The sequence below is a fragment of the Pelodiscus sinensis genome, chromosome 19, assembly GCF_049634645.1.
Source record: "Pelodiscus sinensis isolate JC-2024 chromosome 19, ASM4963464v1, whole genome shotgun sequence".
Classification (NCBI taxonomy): Eukaryota; Metazoa; Chordata; order Testudines; family Trionychidae; genus Pelodiscus; species Pelodiscus sinensis.
In genome coordinates this window covers 6328283-6347808 of record NC_134729.1, presented here as the reverse complement: position 1 = coordinate 6347808, position 19526 = coordinate 6328283, and the positions used below count along the sequence as shown (strand labels likewise).

Genomic DNA, 19526 nt, shown 5'->3' with positions numbered 1-19526 from the left:
GTTCTGACTTACATACAGATTCAACTTAACCCCAGGCATCCCCAAGTCAGCTGCTGCTGAAACTGATCAGCGGCTGATTCCAGGAAGCCCGGGGCAGGGGCTTCCTGTAGTCAGCCACTGTCAGTTTCAGCAGCAGCTGACTTGGGGACACCTGGGGCAGAGCAGCTGGGGTGCTGCTGGGTTGGTCCAGTAGCGCCGCCGCTCCTCAGCGCTACTGGACCAACCCAGCAGCACCCAAGCTGCTCTGCCCCAGGCGTCCTGATTCAGCCGCTGCTGAAACTGACCAGCAGTGGCTGAATCAGGATGCCTGGGGCAGAGCAGCTGGGGTGCTGCCGGGTTGGTCCAGTAGCACCCAGAGCGGCGCTAAGGGACCAACTGGCAGTGCCCCAGCTGCTGTATCACAGGCGTCCGGAGCAAAGCCGCGGAGCACGGGGGCAGCGGAACAGCCCAGACGTGCCGTGGCTGTCCTGCTGCCCTCGGGCTCCGCAGCTTTGCTCTGCTTTGCTCCCCGTCTCCCTGGTCTGCAGACCAGGGGGACGGGGAGCAAAGCGGCGGAACACGTGGGCAGCGGACAGCCCATACGCGTCCGCTGCCCGCGTGCTCCGCCGCTTTGCTTCCTCTCCCTGGTCTGCTGGAGACCAGGGAGACGGACCCCGTTCGTAACTGTGGATCCGACATAAGTTGGATCCACGTAACTCGGGGACTGCCTGTATCAAGATACCTTTGCACCAAGAACCTTTCCTTCAAAACAACTCTTTCTTTCCTGACAAGTCTCAGATGGGTCACTGGGTTAGTCTGTATCTACAAAAATATGCACCCAATAAAATGTTTTTTATCCACGAAAGCTTATGACCAAATAAATAAATCTGTTAGTCTTTAAGGTGCCCACAGGACTTAATTCCAAAACTTGCCTTACCTGAAATGCTGCCCCATTTTTTATTTGGGTCAAGCACTTCAGGGCAAGGAACCTGTATTATTCTCTAATGCACTAGGAAAGTGAGAAATCATTCTCCATATAAGTGAGTTCTATCATATCTCCAACACATGCCAGCCACCCATGTGACAAACTTCATTTCTCTCTCAAAGCAAGTCTCATTTCAGGAAAGTTTTACAGAAAAGTCTTCCAAATTTTCATCTTTAAAAAAAACCCAGAGAAATCTCATGATTCTTTTGCCGATTAATTGGTAGACACTGTGGCAATGCAGAGCTCATGCCTTTCATGAGACAGCCTTTTGGTAGCAGGGAAAAGAAGTCGTCAAGCATCAACTGCAAAAGGCCTTGGAAAAAAAAATAAGGACCATGAGATATAGAATCATAGAATACTAGGACTGGAAGGGATCTTGAGAGGTCATCAAGTCCAGTCCCCTGCCCTCATGGCAGGACCAAATACTGTCTTGACCATCCCAGATAGACATTTATCTAACCTACTCTTAAATATCTCCAGAGATGGAGATTCCACAACCTCCCTGGGCAATTTATTACAGTGTCTGACTACCCTGACAGTTAGGAACTTTTTCCTAATGTCCAACCTAAATCTCCCTTGCTGCAGTTTTAGCCCATTGCTTCTTGTTCTATCCCCAGAGGTCAAGATGAACAAGTTTTCTCCCTCCTCCTTATGACACCCTTTTAGATACTTGAAAACTGATATTATGTTCCCCCTCAATCTTCTCTTTTCTAAACTAAACAAACCCAGTTCTTTTATCCTTCCTCCATAGGTCATGTTCTCTAGACCTTTAATCATTCTTGTTGCTCTTCTCTTGACCCTCTCCAATTTCTCCACATCTTTCTTGAAAATATGCTCGTATCTATCTTCTTGAACCTTTGTGTTTAATGACAGGTCTTTAGAAATAAGTAATTCTTGCAGTGTTCTGAAGGGATGTTATCACACTTGCAACAGAAGAAAATATACAAGATGCTTAGTCTTGATCAGGTGCTGTCTACACAACAGACAACCCTCAAAAGAACTCTCCCCCACAAAAAAAGATTAATCATGCCTTTTTGTAGCATAGATAGGCCTGGACCCGGCTTTAACATTTTACCAGTACTTCAGCTGGAGACATACGGGATGAAGCACAAATTGTACACTCCCACAGCAGCAAGACCCATTGTGCTTCCTGACAGTGGAGAGTACAAGGAATTCATAGCAGGAGGATAGTGGTCATAGATTCTGCCAAAGAATAAGAGCCATAGCTTCCATTGGGTTATTTGAAAACCACTGCAAACACTGCTGTAGTTGTAGCTATTTGCATCCACACTTAGCTACAATCATCGTTAAGAGGCCATAAAACAAACCTGCAGGGAGTTACTGAGGATAGTTATATAGCATAGAATCTAGACTCGGTCAGCAGGGGCATTCAAATAAGCTCTGCTCACAATGGGACACCAAGCCAGGCTAGAACAGCTGGGGTGGTTTGGACTTGACTGTGAACAAGACCTGAAGGAGCCCATATGGTCAACTGGCTGGTTACTGGCTTCTAGGGAATGCTAGTCAGTGAACTCCAGCCATCTCTGTTACTAATTGGAAAAGGCTATTTAGCAACTAACAGAGGGAAGCATGAACTAAATAAAATCAGCTATTAGCAGTTAAGGAGATTTGGTAAACTGGTGCGATTACTTTCAGCTCACACCATTAAGTTACTTCAATTACTGCCCAAGGGCTTGAGAATTAGACCCACACTGCATATGGCAAGGAGAAATGCCTTCTGCTTGGATTGGGCTGTTCCAGCAGCAAAATACATCTCTAGCTGTAGACACTTCTAAGAACCACAAGCACTTCCCATGTTTAATTTGGAGACTCTTCAACACTGGGGGCCAAAGTTGCCAGTCTAGTTTCCCTCTCTAGAATAGTGTCATCTACTTGGAATGTATCTGTCTGGCTAGAAAGGACATAAAAATCAACAAAAATGTCTAACATTAAACAAAGCAGCTAATAGTTCCAACTGACACACCTCTTCTTTCTGACCCACAATCTTAGACTCTTGCTGTTGCTTTAACTAGAATACAGCTTGCTGTGATTCACTAGCTTCTCGCTTTCTGTTCAGTTATCTGGCCAACTAAGGGAGCGCTGGTTTTAAAAAACACAACGCAGACTGAGTTTAAACAAAGATGAGGAAAAAAGGATTTGAAGAGGAATAGTTGCAAAGGGGAAGAAGGCTGGTTAAAAAGCACAGGACTGTGTCTCAGGAGGTCTGAACTGCATTTATCACTTCAGGTAAGTCACTTCATTTCATTGTGCCTCACTTTCCCCTAAATCACAGAAGGTTCATAAGATTACAGTTCATTAGTGCTTGTGAAGCACACAGAGTTCCTCAGATACAGAGTGCTACAGACATGCAGAAAAAGAAATGGTGCCAGCTGCATTTCAATGGAGGGCTTTCAGATAACATATCACCAGTTGGGTCTTTAGAAAGTATCTTATTTCAGGAAGGGGCAAGTACACATCTTTTGCTGCAGTTTTTCAATTCTTCAGAACACAAGACAGCTTTCAGTTCCAAGCGAGATAATGAATGCTCTGTTCTCTTCTACCAGGGTAACATTACATGTAAATAGCTTAGTTTACATTAAGGATGTCAACTAACGGTTATTTTACTAGTTGAGCAGTGGATGGAATTTCCATCTATCATCTATTTCCATCCACTACTCGACAGGCACTTCTGCATTCCTCTTTTGAAATGCACAAGAGCCCTCTCTAGGAGGAATGCGTCTGTAGCCTGGAGCATGCCAGCTTTGAAATGTACAAGAGTCCCCAGCGGGGGTTCTTGTGCATTTCAAAGTGGCAGCACCATATGGAGCTCGGGGTCAGTGGGGGACTCCCCAGCTGATCCCAGGTTGTATGGAAATGCTGCGCTGGAACCAGGGATCAGCTGGAGTCCCCAGCTGACCCCGGGATCAGCTGTGTGGCGCTGCCACTTTGAAATACCCTCTTTCCCCCCCTTTTGCTGCCTCTGATAGAGGCAGAAGGGGCATGGGGAGGGGAAATCGACGAGTCAACTGACTATCCGATAAGCATTTGCTTATCGGATAGTCAACTAGTCCATAACATCACTAGTTTTCATCAGAACCATTTGCTAGCCTCAGGGCTATAACAATATGACACCCACTGCATAATAGATACAACAGACAGACGTACCATATGGCCTATGGAGCTGCCTTGCCTGGACACAGCTGCCTGATACTTTGCCAGTCTATCCTTTATTGACGTTTCTGTCAGGAGAGGCATCTCCAGGTTTCTTCTACTCTCTGGCTTGTCTGAGTTCAGTGTTGGAGAGCTACACATGACGTGATCTGCAACAAGGAAATTACATGGTTAGAGTAACTTTCATAAGTGGAGCATTAACAGTAAAGCCTTCAGTACAAAGCTGTTCAAGTCTCTTCTTCCACTTTCAGGGAGACGAATACCAGACACAAGGATATTATGTAAAAAAGTGTAGATTACAGTGTTCATAAAGGTTATCAATAATTCCTAGCTATTATCTAGTGGTTATCAGTAAATCAAAGCAATTTACAAAGGAGAACAGTATCATTATTCCCATTTTAGAGATGGAGGAACAGGTGATGTGACTTGCCCAAGGTCATCCAGCAGTGCAGTGGCAGAGTAGGGAATAAGAACCCAGCTCCTTTGAGTCCCAGTCCAGTGCTCAATGGCCACACTATCCAAGAGCCTCAAATGGAAGGCATTCCATTTCCTTCCTTCCTTTCACGTGCACCAAAGAGACTTACACTAATGCACAGGCCCAAATGGCTCTGGACTACCAACCTGAAGCATTGCAGCTCCTCTCTCCAGAGCTGATGTCAAGGTCCTCTGAAGAGAAGCTGTTTTCAGAGATTCTCCTGCTACTTGCAGTCCTACTCCGGTCCCGAAAACTCTGTTAAAGACAAAATTCACCTATGAGCTCTCTGAACAAGACAGAGATTGTTGTGCATAATCCTGGAGATGCATAGGTATCACTAGCACATCTTTACTGGACTAAACAAATCTAACAAATGATGTCCTAATTAAGCATTATCAAGTCTGGTCACAAGGTGACCTCTCAGATATGTCCATAGATGTCTTTTGATTGTAAAAGGCAATTAGAATGCCACAGAAATACAAAACTTAGATTAGATGCTCATCTCCAGTACATATGCAACAAACTAGATGTCCAGGGAAGGAGATATATAAGCACTAATCCCATTTTATAAATTAACAGTTTACAAGCTCAGTAACAATCATATGTGAGACTAAAAACAAAAATATCCAGGTTTCAAGATAGCAATATACGAGAATTACTGTTCAGTAGCTGTAAAGGAGAACAAAAATGTTAGTAGATAACTACAGCCTTGTTTGATATCACAATCTATTCAAGTCAGGCTGAGCCCCACATTAGGTCTGGGAGGCCAGCTGCCTTGACAAGAGTTTGGTGCTGGACAGAAAGCTCCTCAGTTTCACCAGGATCACCACCAACCACATGGTTGGGATTCTGGACGTAATGCCCCTATACAAAGGCATGTTGCACCCACACCTTGAATATAGCATGCAGTTCTGCTCATTCCTTCTAAAACAAGTTATTAGAATTGGAAAAAAGATACAGAGAAGGGCAACAACAACAAAGTAGTATGGAATAGGTTTCATATGAGGAGAAATGAATAAAACTGGGACTTTTCGGATTAAAAAAAGAGTTTCCTAAGAAAAGGATATAAGAGGTCTATAAAATCATGACTAGCATGGACAAAGTGACTAAAGAAATGTGATTTATCTTGTCACAACAGAAGAATTGGGGGTCATCTGATGTAATTAATAAGCAGCAGGTTTTAAAAGCAAACGGAAGTTAAGTACTACTTTACACAACCCAAGTCAGCCTGTGGAACATGCTACCGTGGGATGTTGTGAAGGCCAAAATCATAACGTCAAAAAAAGAATTAAGTTTCTGGAGGTTAGATCCAGAAGTGACCATTAGCCAAGATGGTTAGGGATAGAACCCAAGTTCTGTCTGTCCCAAAGCCTCTGTCAGACACCGGGACTGGGTGGATGGTTCAATTTTTGCTTTGTTCCCTCTAAAGCGTCTGACATTGGCCACTGTTGGAAAACAGGATAGGAGCTAGATGGACTACTGATGTGACCCAGTATGGCCATTCTTATGACCGAGTGTTCCATATTTGCTGCAATCAATCCTCAAATGGCTTCCTATACAAACTTTAGTACACAATAAGAAGAATCCAATAATGATAAAAGTCAACAGTTCCTGTGAATGCTCTGTGCTGTGCAGAAGTGAGCTCTTACTACATTTAAACTCGAGAGTTGCAGTGGGGGCAGTGATCGCCTCCCCCCATCAACTTACTGATTGGTTGATCGAAATTCCATCTACTACTCGATTAGCTGATGAACTGCAATTTAACACCCCCAGTGCAGAGTTTTGTTTGCTTGTACGAAGATCAGATATATTTTCACAGCTGAAGGTCAATCAATAAAAACCAACAAGAAGTGACCAGAATTTTCTTCTCAGAAAGAGTTAAGTCTCAGAGCCTTCTGGAAATTCATCCAGACGGGAAAAGGTTTGGCAAGATACTCTGACCACACATTTCTTTTCCTGATTCCAACAAGTTTCTCATTTGCTGGTCACCAGAGTGATAGAAATTCCAGTTTTATACTAACAGAGCTGTATTGTAAAATCCTCAATTTCTCTCCCCCCTCCCCCAAACAAACAAAAACAACCACCACACCCCACCAAGCCTCTTCATCACACAGAAGAGAAACTTCACACAGAAAGGAAAATGTAGTTGGAAAATCCCTTGTTTTCCATTAGCAAGGGTAGAAATTGTTTCCATAATTTAGGAAATTGGTAATGATGCTTACTGTAAAAGTGTTTTACTGAGCCTTTTCTTCTGATGAAGGTACTGATACACACCCAAATGAAATCTACCCACTTCTAGGAACTTGAAGACTACTTAGTCCTTCCCTAGATTGTTTGCGTGTTCTTGTTGAGTCCCCCTATCCACCATCACACTGAGCCAACACTCCAAAATGCCTAAAACCTTACGGTCTGGGACTGAAGACTAGACAACATTTTCTCTTTTCATCTTTTTAGACAAGCAATCCTTTTTAACAACAGAGATGTGTAAATCTAGAAGCTTTCTTGAGTTCCCTAATTGGTGGTTTCCTCCTCCTCTCCCTATTCCCCACATCCCATCCTCCTTTCTGTCAGCAGACTGGAATTGATATCAGCAAGCTTTCTCCGAAATCTTCACTCAGATTATGTAGACTAAATACGTCAACAAACAAATAAAGAGCTAACTAAGTTTTTTTTGAGGCTTCAGTAAGGTAAAATTCCTTCTTAATTTTAACAGATTGCACAAAATACTCCCAAGAGTTGGGATTGATTCCATTATGCATGAAATCACAGTGTACCGTCTATCCTTCAACCAGACCTCCTCTCAGCCCCAAGGAGCATACAATCTACATATAGGTGCAGAAGAAAAATTAACCTTTTTTAAACTTGTTCTTTGAGACTTTGTAGCATCTCACTTTTCCCAGAACTGACATGAGGTAAGCAAAAAACCCGAACCAATAAAACCCCTACTCCAATCTCCGGAAAGCCCCAAGGTTTTTGCATAAAAGATGCTGCATGTGCAGCATTTCCATTTCATTTGTTCCTTTGACCAACAACTCAATCTTGCTGTGGGAAAATCACATCTAACTTATATTGTACCATAAGAATACAAATCACTTCCTAGCAAGATTAACAATGTCAAAAAGAAAACAAATGTTTCTGCCTCAAACATATCTTAACACAATCCGAAAGTTTCAGGTTATGGTTCCCCTTTCTTCTTCTGCTTGCACTTGTGTGCCTGGAAGTATCTTTGAAATTGTTTAAGACTTGAGACATTAAAGCCAGTAATAAAGGAAAGATGGTCTTTTGGTTCAGACCCTCTTCTCAAGCAGGCAACTACAAAGTAGTTTAAAGATAGTTTCTTCCTAAAGATACAATAAAAATTTGTCTTGCTTCCGAGATTCAGAATCTGAACCCAAATCTTAATAGAAAAGAAGAACTGGGGCTTGTGCAGCATTCCTGGCCAAAATTTAATCCAGACACATTTTTGTTCCTTTGAGTCTGGATAGTCTGTTTCTACAAACAGATGTAGGTGAGGATACAAGGAGGCAGAGAGAGAGAGTGTGTCAAGACCATCAATTTAAGGGGTGAACCGTTGTATTACAGAAATGAGCACATTGCATTTTGTAGTTACTCAGACTTCTTAATCTGATCTCTACTTTAATGAAACAAAAATGTGTCTCTATGCTGCCTCTGTGGTTTCTGCATAGCTTGGTTTCTGTGACAGAATTTCAAATAAGGAGTTATCTATGAACAATTCCAGCTGTTAAAGAGATCAGTCATTTGGTCAGCTCAATCACACTTCCTCCCTGTCCTACTCAAATATAGTTACTCAAGTTTCCCTGGAAAATTGGCACTTTCCTGTGGATTTCTGGTGTGCTCAAGCCCGTGGGCACAAGTTCCCATAATTCCTGAGAAGAAATCAAAGTCACTTCTTGCTACTGCTCCTTGTTAATTGGCATCATAAGGATAGAGTCAGATTTTATAAAATGTGAATGAAGACTAAGAACTCAGATTTAAACTATTACGGTGACAAACAAGTCTGAATGCTCATATTCAGGTAAAAATTCATCTCAAGCCAAAGATTCTGAACCCCAAGATGCCATTCATTTTATATCTGAAATAAATAACTTCCCGGTCCAAGATCTTGCTTTGTTTTACTGAGTGAGCTAATAAAATCTTCCTGAGTAAAATAAAGCCCCAAATCTAAGAAACTGAGAGAAAACTGGAGATTCCACTAGTATCAAGGCCCCAGGACTCTATTGTAAGTCACTGGCATATGCAACTAATTTTCTAGTTAAGCAATTCTCCCTGGGGACACAATCTGCAGTCCACACGCAGTATCAAATTTCATGAACAGTTGTAGGAAAATACAAGCCCTGTGCTTTGCAAGTCAAAACTAGTAGAGGCAGGAGCTCATCAAGCTGTTTTCCCTGGGAGAAGATTTTCTTTGATAAGAAACATTAAGATATATAGGCAAGAACAGCAAAGAGATGGAGTTTCAGTTCAATATAATAGCCCTTAGACTTTCCCTGTAATTTTGGCAGACCTTCCTGCCCCACAGCAGCGGGTGTTATGCTCACTTTGTGAAGAGTGTAATAAGTTTTTCTTGCTACAATTCATGTTTAGAGATCTCACTGCCATAAAAGAAACGAAACAGCCATCAACTCCATCTTGCTTTAAAAAGAATAATTTACATAAATAATCCAATCTGTGTTTTTATTGAATCCAGAAAAAAAAAAAAGAGAAATAATCTATCCCTTCCAGATTACCATGCTAAAAAGAGAATTCCCTGCTTTTGCATAACTGCAAACCAAGTCAGTGAGTCAAGGTGAGAGATAGAATACCTTTCATTGGCCCAATTTCTGTTGGTCCAAAAAAAACCAAGCTTTGAATACCCAGGGAAAGTTCAAAGCTTGTCTCTCACCAACAAAAGCTAGTCCAATAAAAATGGTATTACTTAACCCATCTTGTCTAAAACCCTAGAACCAACACAGCTACAAGACTGCATACATGGAAAGTCAGACATCCATAAAGATTTTAGCACCAAGCACCTCAAGATACATTTTTTCAGCTTCAGTAATGAATAAAAGTGCCATTCGTACAGTTAATAGCTCTGAACCATTCTCCTGCAAAACATTTTCAGATGCCTGGGAGGCAGTTAATTTTTAGCTTCTTATACAATCCTTACCTTTGTTTGAGTTGAATCACCCTTCTCAAACATCATCTTTAGTTTGTTTAGTGGAATGCTATATTTCTCTATCTTCCCTGGAGAGTCTGGGTTTTCACTGGCCTCAGGTTTGCCTACTTCTTGTCTGGATTCTCTTACACCATTTTCCATTTTGCCACTCTCCAGTTTATGGCTCTTGGTCTCCTTGCTGTCAACTCTTGGATACTGCAGTTGGCCAGAAGCTCCAGAAGGCGATCGGAGTGGAGATCTAGTATAGACCCTGGACATTTGGTCCGTTTCTGCTACAGAGGCAGGGTTGCTTTCTACTCCAACACTCAAATTGACGACCTTCTGCCTAACCTCAGTACAGTTGCTTTGTAGGTCTTCCTTCAGAGACTCTGTTCCCGATACTGGATTCTCCCACTTCTTCTTCAACACACTCAGAGTCCCCCTTCTAAAAAGAGGAGGAAGATTTTCTGTGTTCTAAAAAGAATAAGAAGTTAATGCCAGTCAAACTGTCAGATGCAGCATTAAGGCACTTCCTTTTTACACAAAAGGAAGTAAAAGCTCAGTGCTGATCTTAGCCTGCTGCTCTTTCAGACAGCTGTGAACAGTTACAACTGTGCCACATGGAGAAATCATCTAGGATAGGGGAGGGAAGAGAAGAGAAAAAATGAAGCGCTGCAGCAGGAAGTGATCAAACATGATGGCCTTATAAGGAAAAAAAAGGACTCAGGATCGAATGAGAGTTAAATGAGACACAAATGGCCTGAATCAGTGCACTAAGGAAATCTAACAATTAACATACAGGCTTTTAGAATGAGAGAATTATGTTAACAATGGGGAAAAAAGCAGCCACATGAAAGGCAGTGGAGGGGCGCTATGCAGAACGTTGCAATGTTTTCCATCTGCTCTAAGGCAAGCAGGGAGAACAATTAGCTCTCTCTTCCAAGAGCTAAAGATTATCTTTCAGAAGCCTCTATGGTTTTGGATTTATGCATTTCTACTTTCAGTTAGTAGCAGCATTTCAGGGCCAACAGGCCTCAGAACACAGTATTTTTACACCACCCAAAACAAATTAAACACATTACAATTCTTTTGCATCCATTTATAAAATCTGATCATATTCTCCGATTAAAGGACTTTCTAACAAACTTTTCGGCATCATGCCCCTTTTTGATTTCTGAAAAACCCTCACATGCCTCCCCTCCCCCCCCAAAAAATAGTAACTAAACTTGTTGAGCAAAAAAACTTAAAAAATTTGTTTTAAAAAAAGCAAAACTTGGTGGGGAGGGGGGAGGCTGGGCTGCCCCGCGTGTGCACACACACACACACACACACACACACACCCACCCACCCCGACCGGAATTTTGGCACCCCCCCTCAAGTTTGGGAACCCATGTTCTAACTACTTCGGCTTACCACACATACAGACAACAGAACCCCACATTTGGGAAATTCACATTCAATACCTGCCAGCATTGCATTTTTGCAGTCTGCTTCTTATGGATCCTACCATAAGTGAAACTATCTGCAAGTAGAACAGGTCTGCTAGGCTTTAAGGAATTAAACAGGATTAGCAGCTATACTGGGATTTAAGTCTCACCCCATTACTCTACTAGTCACATTCTGAACGCTTCTTTACAAACTAACTAGAATCCCTGTAAACTCCAGGAAAAGATCAGTTTATTTGCTCATTTAAAATACCAAAGTTGTAGGGAAAAGATTACAATGGATTGAAAAGGTAAAAAAAGGTATGCTGTGTGAATGGTTTTCATAATAGAATTAGACACTGATGTTCCTGCAGTTAAGAGTTTCCTTGGATCCTAGGTGCACTGCAGCATACAGAGTTCTGGCATGCATCATGCCAGGAGTCATTTTGGGCTTTGGCTCTGCTTTGTCCTGCCCATACGAGTGATGCAATAGCTTCCAGTAGTGAGCTGGCTTTCTTCCCTATTAACTCAAAGATCACATCCTACAAAGTACTTCACAACTTTCTATAATTAAAAATAGGTTTAAACAAAACGTTTTAACCTCGAACTACTAACCTACATAATAACGAAAGCTTATGCCCTAATACATTTGATAGCCACCATACTCCTTAATACTCATTAAGTGCATCATCAAAAACCCACTGGAATTAACTTGCAAATTAAGCTTGAATAAAGATTTAAACTGGTTAAATCACTACAAAAGCAACTGATATTCACACCTCTCCATCAGCTGCTTGGAGCCACATCTACTCTGAATTGATTAGACTCATTAACACTGGTTCTACACTTAATAAGTAAATTTTTTTTTTGGTGTGCTTGCGTGTGTACACACACACGTGCGCGCCTCTCTAGCTTCCATTCCAATTCATCTGATTAAGTGGGCAAACTTAGGCCCTAATAAATCTGAGAGTCTCAAGAGCCACAGGACTCCTAGTTTTTGCAAATAGAGAATACACATGGCTACCTCTCCGAAATGTCTCTCTGCTGAGGCATGTTAAGTCCAAAGGATTTTAAATCTACTTCAGAGAAGGGCTCCCTAAATGAATTCTGCAGTTAGAAAGGAAGATAAATTAGAACTATTGGAAGCTGATAGCTTCTCTTTAAGCTTCAAAGTTTAGATTAAAAAGCAAGCAAACAAGAAAAACCATACAGCTGCCTACAGCTCAGAACACGAGGTGGCCATTCATGTTTTGTCACTGGAACTGAGACTCCGAGCCAGCTGCATTGTGGCTTCTACTTAGAAGCGAACTGAGGATTCAGTATGTGACCTTGGGCAAGTCACTAGACTTCCTTGTGCTTCAGTCAACGCAGAATGGGGAGGTGAAGGTAGAGGAAAAAGACAGGCCAAATGCAGGCCCTTAGCTTTGTCTACACTGTTGCCTTTTGCTGGCAAATGAAGCACCGATTAGCATTTTTTCATGCTTCATTTGTATAATCTATTCAAGCCATTTTTGCACACGGAGGCATAAGAATCTTGTGCAAAAAGGGGTTTTGCGCAAAAAAGAGATGTCCACAGTGCTTGTTTTTGCACATACACCCTTGCGCAAAAATGGCTTGACTAGATTATGCAAATGAAGCACAACAAAATGCTAATCAGCGCTGCATTTGCATAGTCTCTGCCAACAAAAGATGGCAGACATAGCCTTAGTGACAAAAGGTAAACACTGTATGTAAGCCAAAACAAGGTATAAAAACACCTCACAGCAAGGATGGGTTGTTTAGCTACCCTGAAGAGCAACAGTCTCTGGAAATTAGCCCTTGATTAAATGCAGCTTCTAATTCTAGAAGGGTCATACTTACATTTTTTTTTTTCTCTGCAGTAGCTTCTTCAGCTGCCTTCTGATACCTTTTGGGAAAGTGGGAAAAAACCCAGAGATTTATATGGATTTCAAGTCCCAAATCTCTTGGTGGGAGAACATTGACCTGGCATCAAAGATACTCCTTTCCAGACCTCTGGAACAAAAACTGAACCTTTTGAACACATAAAGGTATGGCTGGTTGAGTGTCATGGAAACAAAGGGTAAAAGACATGTACAAACAATGCAAAATAAGGATGTTAAGTATCAGGTAACTGGCTAATCCCATTGTCTATTCCATTAGTGGATAGGGCATCTTCACCTTTGAAGTTAGCTGCAGCCCTAATGCTGTTGCTACACTTGAAAGCGCTGAAGCCCGGGGGCAGGGGAAGGAGGAGCAGAGGGACTCCCCCCACTGATTCTGGGTTCTGTGCAGCGCTGCTACTTTGACACCGTGGCAGTGTTTCAAAGTGGCAGCGCCACACAGAGCCCAGGGTCAACTGGGGAGTCCCCAGCTGATCCCAAGCTCCATGCAGCGCTGTCACATTGAAATGCTGTGAGGAGCCTGATGGCCAGCTCCACGCAGCATTCGAAGCGGCAGCGCCACACGGAGCAGCTGACCACAGGCTCCATGCGGCACTGCTGCTTTGAAGTAGCCCCCCTTTTCTCCCATCCCCCTTGCTGCCTCTATCTGATAGAGGCAGCAAGGGGTAGGAGGAAGCGACTAGTCGACTATCCTGTCAGCTAGTCAACTAGTCCTTCACATCCCTAATGCAAAATGGTACAAGGATATTTTCTTTTGAGTAATAAAACTCTTAAGAGATTTAAAACCCATTATCTTGTAAAGCCATTAAAAACTCAGAACCATGCCACACTTCATTGCCCTGGACTGACAGAACCATAGCTAAAAGATCATGCTCGGGTTGTTGCAAAAACTAAAGTTTATTTGGGCTCTCTAAAAAGACAAGCACGTTTTCCCAACACTATATTGTAGTAACATACATCTTTATTTATAGTCATTCAAGTTCTACTTTTCAGAAAGTACATTTGAGTACATTTATAGTCTGCCTTGGAGTTCCCCAGTGTACAGTTCAGGAACCTTACAACTCCAGCTGTCCTGTGGTAACATCCATGTCATTGTATCATTGGAATCAAACACTTATATCTCTTGACTGCTTGGGGTCTGAGGCTCAAAGATGCTTAAGTAACCTAAGAACAGATTGGTTGTATTATCTCTTCGGCTTTGCAAATCATCCTATTTATTCTCCAGCCTCTGAGCAGGTTCTTGAGGGCTTTTTAAAGTTAAATCACAACTCTGTTGGCAGATTTACTTTTAAGGTCAAGTTGTCACTTACTGGCTGTAACTTGTTGACATTAGCAGATTTTGAAAAGACATTATAAAAATTCACAGCACTTGAAATAACTGTTGGTGCCACCCCCATGACTAAACCTTATCTGGTGGACTAATCCATTAGAAGAAATAATCTCTTACGTCTCCACATATAATTGTGCTCTGCCGCTAATGTTTGTATTAAGGTATTTGTTTACACTGAAAGCTGAATTTGTGCATCTTGCATGGGAGGTTTCTCCTTCTCTCTGCTTTGTTAGTCTAAGGCAGGGCTACTCAACATGCAGCCCGCGGTCCATTTGTTTGTGGCCCATGGTGCGGTTTGGGTTTACGTGGGGGCTCAATACGCAGCCTGCGGGTGGGATCCTTTGAACACGGCCTCCATTAGGAACATGCCCCACAACGGCGAGCCATCTCCCAGGTGGGGAAGAGCACTGAAAGTTGCAAGCGGATGGGCTGGCTGAACAGACGGGTACAGGGTGTCGGCGTTTCTAGCCCCTAGGGAGGTGTTGTCGGGTGTGCCAGGGGCACTATGTGAGAGAAGCTATTTACATATATATTTCCATGTATGTGCAATGACACTTAAGTTGCGGCCCTCGGCACGTGCTGTGAGTATCACTGTGGCCCCCGGGGCTTCCAAAGTTGAGTAGCCCTGGTCTAAGGGCTGATCCACACTACCACAGGAGATCAATCTAGAGTTACACAACTTCAGCTACATTAACAACCTAGCTCAAGTCCACATACTTAGATCTACTTGTGTGGTGTGTTGACTGGAGATGCGCTCTCCCTCAGCACTTCTCACTGAGTACCACGGTCAATGGGAGAGTCATCTGCGTTCGATTTATCACATCTGTGCTTTGTTCTTGCCTCACCTTTATTCCATCCCTTTTTCCTAGCAATGCTGCTGCTCCACCTCCTCTGGCCCTCCCATTACATTCCATGCTTGAAACCCCCTCCTCCAGAGTAACATGAGATTACCAGGTGGCCTGGCACGGGGCAGCAGCAGGGTTTGCCCCCTACACAGGAGCTGGAGTGACCCAACAGTCCGATCCACCATCCATCTACCAGCCCGCAGAGCTCCATTTCACTGTGGTGACAGCAAGCGGAGTTGCCTTGGGGTTAGAGCTGCTGCAGGTTTAGTGCTTTGGGGGGCCCTATGGGTCCCATCCATAAGACGGTCAAAGCAGCTGTTGCATGGACCCCCAAATTGCAAGGCTGGGGCGGCCACTCCAAACTGTCCTATGGATGGGACAGCTCCATCTATACCAGATGTGATAAACTGACACCCCCCCCGCTAGATCAATAGCTACCCAGTTGAGCCATCCCACAGCAAAGACATGCCCTCAGAACAGGAAATCTGGGTTGCTCACATATTCCCAATCCATTCAAGTAGCTTCCATTCTGCAGGACAGAAGAAAAACCACACAAGTGCTAGCCTGTGCTGATGTAGTTATGCTGGCCCAAGTCTTTGGGAATCAGGGTGTTCTGTGCTACCAAGCTTATCTTCTCAACATAGCTCCTCCATGCCAGGCACAGAACTGAAGGGAGCAACAAACAGCGGGAGTCCCCTGCTGCTCTGCCTCCTACTAGATAGGAAACAAAGATATACAGGAGAAAACACACTGACTGTGGGTGAGTGTGTGGGGCAGCCCTTTGAGTGAGCTGGCTTTGCCCTATTTCTAATAGCTGCCTGCCACATGACTGATTTTATGTCAGTGATCACATGATCATTGGCAGGTCACCCAATTCTCAGATAAAAAGCCAAAGAGCTTGGTTGAGGTAGAGAGATTTGCAGGGAACAGGCAGGCTGGTATCTGAAGGCTAATTTTACTTGGCTGATGAAATGACGTTAAGAGTGCCAAGAGTCCAGTTTTTGACCAAAACATACAGTCAAAAGGGAGCCTGGCAGCTCCTTTCAACACCACTAACAGGCCCTTATAAAACACATTGGCAGGCCTGGCAAGTTCCCTACCTGGCTCTGTGCCACTCACAGAAGTGGCAACAAATCCCTCAGACTCCTAGGTGGAGGGACTTCATGTGCTGCCCTTATCCTATGTGCCAGTTTCACAGCTCCTATAGGCTGGGAATTGCAGCCAATAAGAATTCATAGAATCACAGGGATAGAAGAGACTTCAGAAGGTCATTGAGTCCAATCCCCAGCTAAAAGCAGGACCCATCCCAACTAAATCCTGGCAGCCAGGGCTTTGTCAAACCAAGACTTAAAAACCTCTAAGAAAGGAGATTCCACCACTTCCCTAGGTAACCCATTCCAGGCCAAGAGCGATGTGCATTGAAAAAAATAATGGAAGACTGAAGGAGAGGATGGGAAGACATGGCTGTTGCAGGCAAGGACTAAGGTATTATGCCAATATTGGAAAGGAGTCTACACAATGCATGATTTAAATCTGTACCAACAGCCCCTCCATTTCACTAACAGTAATAGTCACAAACTTATAAACAAATGGAGAAGAGTCAGGCTGTTTGCATGGTGCTTTGGGATTGAAAAAATGTTTTTAAAAGCACTAGATTTAGCCACAAGAGAAGTAGCTGTGGGTGTAAACACTGCTGAACCCAGGAGGAACTCCAGTGTCCTTTTCTAAATAGCTCTGCTATTGCTTTCATGGGCATAGGGAGGCCATGCTTGGTTAAAGTAGTGTGGTGGATTATTCCTGTAATCCTTTAAAATGGTATTTAAAGGTTTGCAAATTGACCAGGCTCAGTTTTAACAGACTGAGTCACTGACTACAATTACAACAAAAGCTGCTTCTTTTTTGTGCTCAGCACTTCTAAAGAACAAACCAGTCCATAGCAGGAATGGACTAGTGATCAGATATTTCAGCGGTTCCCAACCGTTTCCAGATGGGGCCCCATTTTGACAATTCAGGAAGACTTGGTGACCCAGGGCAATTCAAAAAGTGTGTGAATGGCTCCTTAAGAGCCACCTGAGGAGACACTTGGCGACCCTTTTGAAATGTAATGGCGATCCATATTTGGGTCCCGACCCATAGGTTGGGAAACCCTGAGGTAATTAAAACAACTTCCAGGGAGCAGCCTCTCCTGTGACACTTCCATACATCCCACTACCAATTGCACAAATTGATTCTGGGCTATATGAAAACAGACTGGGATTTACAAAGCAGCCTGAGGGAGTTAGGTGCCCAATTGACACTGAAGGTCCCACCTGTGGTCTGCACATTTTCAGATATGGCAGCAAAGCCTCCTCTCTGGGAACCAGGGAGGCTTTGCTGCGGTTACCCTATTACATGACTTTTAACATTCCTACTTTATTTGGAGGAAGTGGGTCTGGCCCATGAAAGCTCATCACCTATTAAACCATCTCGTTAGTCTTTACAGTGCTAGATGGTTTTCCCTTCTGGAATTGTACTGCAGCTGTGAGAGGAGATCCTGACCTTCACCATGCCTTGCAAGAAGCGTAGGCTTAGGGTGAACTTTACATCTGATACAAAGGACGCAAACATCTGTTTCTGATGAAAGAGTAAATCCATGGGTGGCAATTACTGAACCCCAGCTAAGGATGCCTAATAGCGTATTATGAAACCACCTTCTCCTCCAACAGGAGTGGGTGCTAGGGCTCACAACAGCAGCCAGAAAGGGGTATTAGAATTCTATGGCTAAGGCATCATGATTTGCCAACTGCCTGAAGCACAGTCTGTTAGTTTTCTATTACCTAGAAGATGGGCGTTAACTGAATTCTAAAGAGGTAAGCAGTACAGATGGGGGACAGCCACCCTCAGTTCTCAAGAGGTCAGTGGCTATGTTGCATATGTGGTTTTGAACTCAATCCTCAATACACTTACTTGGAGAATCTCTCCAAGAGAGCCGAGGACTTATTCTTGTTGACCAGAGAAAGCTCTTTGGCAGTGATTCTCAGAGATTGTGACGTCCATTGTCTTCTGTTAAATGGAGATGGCTCCATCTTGAGAGTAGAAATATCTGTTAAAGAAATTAAACAATATGAAACAGTGATCCAAAGGCAGCTTTCCATTAATTGGGTTTAGACTGAGTGGCTACAAATTATCAATCTTTATTTAGACATTACTTGGCAGTAGTGATGGAGACATGCTTGTAAGTCATTGCAGGCTCCTTGGATCAATTAGATAAAAAAGCTTAACAGACCGAGACTACTAAGTTCCTTTAAGATCCATTTCATAGAATCGTAGGGCTGGAAGAGACCTCAGCAGGTCCCTGACTAAATCATACCTAGCCAGGGCTTTGTCAAGCCTGGACTTAATCTCTAGGGAGGAGATTCCATCACCTCCCCAAGTAACCCATTCCAGTGAAACCTAAAGATGTAAACCCTGTGCAAAACACAGCTCATTTATTGTCATGATCTTCAGATTTTAAGGCAGCAGACACTTCCTCTGAGAGTTGGAGAATGTCTTCTGCTTATGGCAGGTCTACAATTTTTTTATTACAACAGCTTTCAATGGCTTTAAAGTGTCTGTACTGCTGTGAACTGGGATAAGGTTCTGAACAGTTCTTTAGCATGGAAACTGTGAGACAATGAAACCAGAATTTACACATACCCAATTACTTTTAAAAGCATCTTAGAGAGGTCATGAAAACTATACAAATCATTTGTCTCCTAATGGATATGCTGCTTGTTCCTCCTTTCTGCCATATTAGGTAGCAGTATATCCGCTGACCGCACTAGCAGGGTGGATTGATTTTAAATCTTGGTGATTTAAATAATTGATTTTAAATTATGGCCATTTAAATCATGGATTTAAAATTACCCCCCCAAAAAAACGGGTTTAAATCAAGTTTCCCCACTGATTCTTCACATATTTCTTAAACAATTATGCAAATCTGATCATTAAAACATGTTAAATTACAGCTCAATACAACATTTTGCAACATTTAAGAGAGTATACTGTGTAATTCTTTTAGATAATTTGTTTTTTATTAATTTAGGAAATAGTAGATAATACTAATCTGTGTCAAGCTGCTGCTATAGCAGCAATACATTAGGAAGGTTAAGAACTAAATCATACACAATACCACCTAACCTACCCAGGCACTCATAATAGATTTAAAATGTAGCCACTCTTCTACAAAGGAATTTCAGGAACCAACTACAGAGAGAGACTGGAGGACTGGCTTTCATATGCC

At 42.9% G+C, this 19526-nt stretch overlaps 1 protein-coding gene across 2 annotated transcripts in view; it reads right to left on the bottom strand.

Annotated features, from left to right (window-relative positions):
• LIMA1 (LIM domain and actin binding 1) overlaps nt 1–19526 on the bottom strand; it is a 49981-nt gene that overhangs the window by 14586 nt on the left and 15869 nt on the right. The window contains exons 2-6 of one of the 2 annotated variants that reach the window (XM_075902053.1): nt 18212–18347; nt 13050–13095; nt 9778–10239; nt 4757–4865; nt 4130–4284 (exon numbers count right to left, since the gene is read on the bottom strand). In XM_075902053.1, the coding sequence (XP_075758168.1) occupies nt 4130–4284; nt 4757–4865; nt 9778–10239; nt 13050–13095; nt 18212–18347 (908 nt within the window). Of the gene's footprint in view, nt 1–4129; nt 4285–4756; nt 4866–9777; nt 10240–13049; nt 13096–18211; nt 18351–19526 lie in introns of those variants that run through there. The other variant, XM_025188714.2, reaches the window with a different exon arrangement.